The sequence below is a fragment of the Belonocnema kinseyi genome, chromosome 2 (assembly GCF_010883055.1).
Source record: "Belonocnema kinseyi isolate 2016_QV_RU_SX_M_011 chromosome 2, B_treatae_v1, whole genome shotgun sequence".
NCBI classification, from domain to species: Eukaryota; Metazoa; Arthropoda; class Insecta; order Hymenoptera; family Cynipidae; genus Belonocnema; species Belonocnema kinseyi.
Window position 1 is genome coordinate 8,359,666 of NC_046658.1, and position 8,702 is coordinate 8,368,367.

General features: G+C 30.8%; 1 protein-coding gene across 12 annotated transcripts in view; it reads right to left on the reverse strand.

The window, feature by feature from the left end:
• Nucleotides 1-7,039, reverse strand: part of LOC117167380 (LETM1 domain-containing protein 1) — a 72,900-nt gene extending 65,861 nt beyond the window's left edge. For 6 of the 12 annotated variants that reach the window (XR_004466383.1, XR_004466382.1, XR_004466381.1 and 3 more), the window contains exon 1: nucleotides 6,101-7,038. Coding sequence is in view for 6 of the 12 variants with exons in the window: in XM_033352260.1 (XP_033208151.1) it covers nucleotides 6,101-6,838 (738 nt within the window). In the remaining 6 variants the exon portion in view is untranslated. Of the gene's footprint in view, nucleotides 1-1,967; nucleotides 2,082-6,100 lie in introns of those variants that run through there. The other 6 variants (XR_004466386.1, XM_033352262.1, XM_033352264.1 and 3 more) reach the window with 5 other exon arrangements.
• Nucleotides 7,040-8,702: the final 1,663 nt, after the last annotated feature.

Consider the following 8,702-nt stretch of genomic DNA (forward strand, 5'->3'; position numbering starts at 1 on the left):
GGGGGGGGGGGTAATGTAGCATATACGTTAGCCCTATAGTGTCTATTGTGAGTACGCTAACAACTGGCACGGAGAGCCAGTCCACCGAGAAACGGGTTTCTCTGAATTCGACACTCCGGCCGTGACGCTCGTATTGACGAGATCGTCTTTTGTACGCTCCAGAGGAGAGCAATTGCCCATCGTGAGTGAGGTACATGTCAATCCAAAAATAGCGTTGAGTGTCCTTTCAATTTTTGTGCAGTGGTGTGTGGGAGTAAAGTGACTTGTATTTATAATGAGAATTTTAACTTTTTAATTTAATATTATTTTAGGGAATAAAGGTAGCTAGGCAGTTTGTAACTAAGTCAAAAGTTTTCTCTGTGATTGGTTCGCCCGTCACCTAGATCACCAAAGACTTAGATACAAACTATTTCAAAGCTATCTAAATTCACATCTATCTTTTTTACAGAAGGTTTGGAGCACCGATTTTTCTTACAATCACAATGATTGAGCGTAGCCAGAAATATCATAAGTTTTTCTCTTCATTTCTGGAATAACAAATTTTTTAATGACTGCGCGCTTTCTTTCTAGATACCGTGCAAGGAACGCGCTACGCATCCATAATTCATTATTAACGGACTGGTAAGGTTTTTTTATCTTTTATTTATTTTTTTTGTTCGTTTAAATGTCACTTATTTTAATATACGTTGTGGCCGTGGTCTATAGGCGACACTTTCGAAAAGTGCCAAGTAAAAATAAAATGAACAAATTTCTATTAATAAATTGGATTCAGTGAAAATTTATGAAATTTTACAACGGATTAAAAAGTAAAAAATTATTCATTTGATACATTTTGAAATTTAATAATTTTGATAGTAAGTTGGTAAGCAAATTTTTGATAAAAGGAATTATTTTTTAAACCTTGTTTATTTTTTTCAAATTATTATTATTAATAATAATCGCTGGGGGCTGCGGACCTGCAAGATATTATGTACTTTTCACAGATTTAATAAACCGCACTGATGAGGGCCACCCTTGTGTCCCGAAACGTTTGAAACAAATTAATTAGTTTCAATTCACCTGACCCTAAAGCCATCAAACTTACATAAAAATTTCTACAAATATTATTATTTACTTTTTAATATTCTAATTCGATGTTGACAGATTACGATAGTCAACGTTCAGAAGCGCAAGTTTCGCTATTAATTATTTTTTTCATGTATATACAGAAACCAAATGGTTAATATTATTTTTACACCTCAATTTTGAAATACTTGTTTTTCATTAAAAAAATTATCAATAATATCTTAGTGGTGTTTACTTAGATATCACTCAGTAAAGAGATCAAGAACGCCATCTCTCATAAGATGCAATGTTAAATATGACCAAATTAAAAACGTTAATAACTTATTTATAAAGTACCCTAGGCTTCTGAGATTTTAACTGAGTACTTTTGGTGATCATATTTAGATATCGTGGAAGTTTGGTTGAAAAGGTAATGAAAATTCTTGTAGCGATGGTACCTCCTTAAAAATAGAAAAAATAAATACAACTCCATTAAAAACTTAAAGAACTGTTTTCAAATTTTTTAATAAATTTTCTAAACATTTCTTTTAAATTGGATCTTAAATTTCATAAGAACCAAGGAGCAGGGGGGAGGGGCAGGGCCGACGCGTGTAAATTTAGAATACAAATTGGAGTTATGAAAATAAAAACGTTTTTAACGGTGGAATTATTCTAACAATTTTATATTTTTAAATAATTCATTTCAAATTAAAATTGAAAACGCTCGAAATATTATTTAAATTTCACACGCTCTTAAAAAATATTTTATTTTGGTTAATTAAAATTTCGACAATGGATAATTCAGGGTACACAAGATTGTGTTTCGACAGACTGAAGTCACTGGCAGTAAAAGATCCTTACAACAAATTTAATTGGTTTTCCCAGATCCGGGTTTTTTTTCAATGCAAGTGGTTTGGTGGATAGATGGTAGAACCTCACATTAAACTCCATTGGCTCTAATCGAGATATAGTTCTTGGGAGCTATAAGTCTTACCTAGAGAACCTTGTTGGTTTTTGACAAACTGGTTTTTGACAAACTGAAAAGGAATTTTTCTTAAATAAATGAATCCTTAATGAAAAATATTAATTTTCGATCAAGAATATTACTTTTCTACCAAAAATTACGAATTTGCTATTAAATCTAGAAAGTTACAAATAAATATATGATTTTTAACTAAAAAACGTCAATTTTCAACCAAAAGTAAAGTAAGTAGATTTTACCATTATAGAAATTCATTTTAAAATATATAGAAATTTGAAGAAAATATTTGAATGTTCAATCAAAAAGGTTCGTTTTAAATCGAAAAAGATAAAGCTTCAATTCTGAACTTAATATTCAACGAAAAATGGGATAGTTCAGTTTTTAGTTAAAAAAATAATTTTCAATTTAAAGAAGTGTAATTTTAAAAAAATAGCTGAATTCTCTACCAAAACAGATTGTAATTTAAAATATCAATAAATTTTTAACCAAAAATGGAAAGTTAATAAATTAATTTTGAAAAAAAAAGAATTGTTTGAAAATGTTGGAATCCTCAATCAGAAAGATGAATTTTCAAACAAGAAGTTTAACTTTCTACTAAAAAAGACGAATTTTTAACAAAATCCATAAATTTTTAAACAATTAGTGTTATAACAATTATTTCAAAGGAGATCGAATTCAATTAACATTAGGCAGGTCCTGCACTTCAAGTCGCTGAATCGATCAGGAAGGGAATTATGCTGTTTTTAGATTAAATTTGAAGAGAACTATTTTTTCATTATAAAAAAAAATTCGACGTTCAAAAGATTAATTTTTAACCAATAAGATTAATGCTTTACAGAAAAGACGATTTTTCAACCAATTAGTTGATTTCTAAACTGTAAGGGAATAGTTTTTTAAATTTTTTTGTTGAAAATATTCAAAAATTTAGTTGAATTTTTTTTTCTGTTTTGACTGAAAATTGTTTCTTGGTTAAAAACTCATCTCTTTGGGTAGAAACTTGATTTTTCTACTGAACATAAACACAATAAAAATGTATCCCTTTCGGTTGAAAATTCAACTGTTTTTTTATTAAACTTGCCTTTTTAGGTTGTAAACTCAACAATTTTGTATATATATATTTTTCTTTGTTCGTTCAAGAGCTTCGCGCTCGATAATATATGGATTTCGCGCTTCTCGCTCGGTCTTTATATATCGCCCAAATTTGTACACACACTATTTAAAATTAAAGGTTAAAACATCTACAACTGTAATTTGGTAGTTGTCAATTATCTTTTGTTAAAGCTCCTTTGTTGAGGACTCAATTATTTGGTTCCAAAAATTTTCTTTTTGGTTTCCATTCGACTACTTGCTTAAATGTTAAACTAATTGAGTAAAAATGGATATTTTTTGGGTTGAAGATTCATAATTTTAATTCAGAATTTAATTCTATTGTTGAAAATTCTTTCTTTCTTTGGTTGCAAATTTCTCTAATTGTCTTAAGGTTGAACGACCTTTTAAAAATTAAATTTTTTTTTTAAGATTCATTATTTCAGTGAAAAATTTATCTCCGGTTAAAAACTTTCTTGAAATTCATTTTTTGGTTCATTTCAGCTGTTGTTTTAAAATAATCATATTTTAGTTTTTGATTGAAAATTTATCTACTTTTTTAAAAGTTTAACTATTTTGTTAAAATGTTATGTTTTTGGATGAAAATAAAACTATTTAGTTGAAAATTCGTTAATTTTTTTAACTGAGAATTATTTTTTTCATTTCCAGTGTAAACGGTTTTGGTAAAAATTTGGCTTTTTAATGAATGAAAGATTTGCATTTATAACCGAATAGTTTCACTTTTAACCATATAGTTAAATTTTTAACCGACAAATATAAATTTAAAACTGAATGGCCAAAAGTAGAAATGTTACTTTTTCACACAAAAAATTTATTTATTTCCGAAAGAAAAGAATTTTCAAAAAAATATTACATTTTTTAACAAAAAAGGTGAATTTTTAAATAAAACTATCACCTTCACCTCACATGATAAATTTTCAAGCATTTATTTGTTTAAAGTGTTATTTTTTATCAATAAATACATTAATTTCAATGTAATTTGAAATATAATAATTATTAGTTGAATTTTAAATAAAATATATGTTAATAAATAATTTCATTAATTTAAATTTAATTTGTAATATTATAATTATTAGTTTAATTTTAAAGAAAATATTTATGTTTTTCATTAAATTTAATGTTAAAAGTCCCTGGGACATTGGGGGACTTAACTAGGCCCGAGATTCGACAATTGGCAAAAATTTGCGTTCAATAATGTAATTTTTTTCCAACTTTGTAAGGATTTATCTACTCTTGTAATAAAAATTCGTACAGTAATCATATATCGCGTTATTCCTTGAAAAGTAGTGTAATGATTTTGTATAAATTGGAATAATGTAACAGTTATTACTAACATTTTCATGACAATGAACGCACGAACTAATATTGGGGAGACTTGACCAAGATTTTCGGGGGGAGTTTACCAAGTGGCAACAAGCTAAATGTATTTATAAAAATTGTGGTTTAAAAATGCAAAATTCATTATTTAAAGAATATGATTATCATCAACGTGAGTTACAAAACTGTAATACATTCTATTCATCAATATTAGGTGTAAATTAATTCTTAATAAAAAAGGCTCATTTGAAATAAAATAGTTCAAATTTACAAATTTAGGAACAGACCCACCATTCTTAGCGCTTCTTGCTTAGTCTCCCAAATTTTCAACTAGATGTGACGCTTCGTGTGAATATAAGTTGGAAAATAAAAAAAGTGGCGGTAAGGTATAAATCTGGTCACGTGACCCACTCATCACCCTACCGACAGAAATCTCTGAGTATTCTCAAGTGAAATAGCCTGACCCATTTGAGTCTATAAGCAGAGTCGATTTGAATGATTTAGTCTCTGAAATAGTCTGAGAGATTTGGGTCCTTTCCAAGGTCCTTTTAGTGGTCCTTTTAAGAGTGATGCGAAGGTAATATAATGTTCCTTTTGTATTCGTCACGTAACGGGCGGGCAAAGTTATTGACAGTAGTTGGCCGTCGCTAACCCGACTCTACTTTTTCAAATTTCTCTTCTAATTATTTGCACTTTTTTTTATTGATGAATTTTCTCAATATACTTCTTTATAATTACAACTTATATACTTATATATAATTTTTTAGTTAAATTCAAAAATGTTTTCTTTTTTGGCTTATCTCATTCCATTTGCGAGAAACGTTCTATTAATTCCAGTTTTAAGCATTAAAAAAAAAGTTAGATATCTGAAGTCATTGAAACCCGTAGATTCCGATTTATTATGTTTTAGGCTGTTAAATATGAAATAAAAAAAAATGTACTTCCAAATTTTAATCTGAAAGCTTAAGAAGGGATCCTTGAGTGTCGGCTACTCTATTGAGATAGCCTCTCTGCTTGTTATTTATGATCGTATTCTTATTTCAATTTCGGAAAGGATATTTTAAAGCCTTAAGACCATTTAAACGAGCTTCCTGGACCTTTAAAAATATCTACCTGAGTGCCTGCGGAGAATTTCTCTGAGCTTCATTGGCCTAAAGAATTTTTAGTATATACTCAAAGATTCTTTTCGGTAGGGCTCTGCTTGTTATTTATGATCGAATTCTTATTTCAATTTCAGCCTCTCTGCTTGTTCGGAAAGATCATTTTAAAGCCTTTAAAACATTTAAAAGTAAGGTAAGGCACATGGCCTTAAGGGTACTTTCTAGAGGCCCTTTCGGTTCCTCCGGTCTGCCAGGGGAGTGACGTGACCCGCACGTTGGCTATATGGCTAGTGTTTTTCAGTATATGATGCCCAATTAAGTTAATGAAAAGTAATATAAAAATAATACATTTTTAAGTTTGATGCCCCCTTGGACCTTAAATATCTGTCCCTCACTTTTTATAATTAAACTTAAATCTGCAATATCTTTAGTAGACATGCTTTAAATTTCGTCGACATCTTTGGATTGTCATTTCAGACTGCAAAATGGAATTTTCTCCCGCTATGCGACAGAAAACATTACAACAAGTAAAAATAAAGATTTTACGTACCACGTGACTTTTTCTAAGTGAATTCAAAGAGTACGGCTGCCCTATAAATATTTGTTTCGAGGCAATAATGTCTGAAGTTGTTGGGTGGGTACCACTACCTAAGCTCGCAATCACCCCACTCCATTTTACTTTTAAGCTCGGTTGATCAATGTTTTGCATTTCCGCTTGTAAAGACCTTAGCACAGATTTATTGTATTTCAATTTCCGTTTGTGTTCATACAAAAGGTAATCGAGTCTTTGTTGTATAGACCAAAAATGAGAGATGAGAAACGTTCTAGGAAATAAGTAAATCATAGGAAGTACTATATAATTAGTGAATGGGATTGCTGAAATCAATAAGATTGGAGACACTTTGATCAAGTCTTTCGGCAACGTAAAACTTAGTTCCAGTTCATCCCTTGTTAGCTTTTCAATTCCTTGCTGTTTTTGTTTTTTTCTAATAAAAACATATCTTTTTATATCAAGGTATAAATCTTTGATCCCTGAGTTAAAAATACGCATTATTTTCATCTTTGGAAACTTTTTCTCTAAATTCTTCTGGTACGATGAAATGAAATTCATATAATGTAAAAGCCACATTTTCTTGAAGAAAGCCATTCTTCTTTGCGTTATGTCAGCTCTCTTCTCAGAAGGATTTTTACTATTAGTGCCATACTGTATTAAACGTGGGACTTGTCTTGTATTGAAGGATGTTAAACAATTTCCACGACTTAAAATCCCATTTCCTATCTTATACATTTTTCAATTGCTTTTTTCTGTTGTTATATATAACAATATTCATAGACCAGCAATTTTACTAAGTGCTATATTTATAACGAGGATGAATAGAGGGTGACCGAGCTAAATAGGTAAATTTGTCCTGCTTTTTATTTATTTTTTTTCTCACTAAGAAATGTATAATGTATACGACCGTAGAGGGAAGATGGATATAAAGGTGACATTGCAGCGGACAACTTGTGGCTCAGTAAAGAAAGCGAGAGGTCAGGGAACGTACGAAGTGATTTAGTTTTGCTCCCAACTACATGAGAGCGCTATTTGCACCCCTTTCTACCTTTTATGCCTGTGAGTGGAACTCCAAAATTTGAAAATGAACTTTTTTTTCATGGAATACTTGGGTGGTTTTTAACGTTTGTTGGTCAAAATCAAAGATATTATGATATTATAAGCCTAGATGAGGCACATGTATAGTTCGAGGAACTAATCGTAGACGGCGCTCCCGGCGAAAATTGCCCAATCCCCCTATGCCTCTCAACCGGAAGATCGCGCCAACCAGGAAGGAATAATAAGGAGGCCTAACTCCGTTCCCCCACTTGGCAATAGAAACAGTACCGTAAGTGATAAGCACATTACAGGAAGACCATAGATTTGAGTATGCTGGTGCGTAGTTGTCCTCTTCCTATACATGGAAAAGTGTGCGAGTGAGAAAGTTTGTCAAATTGAGGTAAGTTGAGAGGTTCTGTTTGTTTGTTTTGATGCAAGTGTCAGAAATGTGTTCTAAGCCGTGAGGTGTCAAGTTCCGGGTTGTGGACGAAGTTACACGCCGAAGAAAGCAAATACACTTCATTTTTTAAAAGTCTTCACTGTAAGTACAATAAACGTCTAATATATTTTATTGTTTTACCTGTCATTTAATTTTAATAGAAATGATTTAGACATTTAACGTTTACTCACTACCCGAGTGCCTGCGGAGAATTTCTCAGAGCTTCTCAGAGCCTTGAGAATCTTTAGCCAATTTATCATATTACAAATAAGGTATTTACCTATACGTTTCCTTCTCAAAATCTGTTCACACATTTTTCAAACAAGTACCGAAAATACGGTTTATATAATTATTTTGTGTATCTTTCGTATGATGATCAACAAAAGAACACAACCTCTAACTTACGTCAATTTTATAAACTTTCTCATTCGCACACTTTTCCATGTATAGGAACAAGACAACTGCGCACTCAAACCTAAGATCTTCCGGTAATGTGCGTATCACTTACGGCAATGTTTCTATTGCCAGTTTCAGATGGCTTCCCACTGGCAGTTGGGTCTCCTTATTATTCCTTCGTGGCTCCAACCAAAGATATTATAAACGTAGATGCGGTACGGGGCGTCGGAGTGGGGAATAATATATATAGGACATCACATTTTCTGCCCTATCGAGGTGCTGCCCTCATCGTACTACGAAGCCGAATTCTTGTTTTCTCATTCTTCGTAAAATATGACAGTAAAGCAGTAGAAAAATGTTTTGAGGTTAGAAAAGTTTGACATGTATCGCTGAATTTTTTTCAGACCTGAAGCTTGATCCAGGTTTTCGGTACAGTCTTTTTTTAATTATAAAAAAAATGTGCTTGAAAAATCATATTTTTAATTAAAAAAAAAAAAATATTATAGAAAGACATTTCCAGACAAACAAGTGCTGAAAGCATTTTTCTTTGACAATTTTTGTTTTTAATTGAAATAATCAAATATTTATACCAAAGAAACAACTTTTTTAATGTTTGAAGTATTTAAACATTATTGTTTGAATTTAAAATAATAATTAAAACAAAATATATTTCTGGATAAGATACTTTGGTTGAAAATGTATATAGTATTTTTTAAATCACAAAAG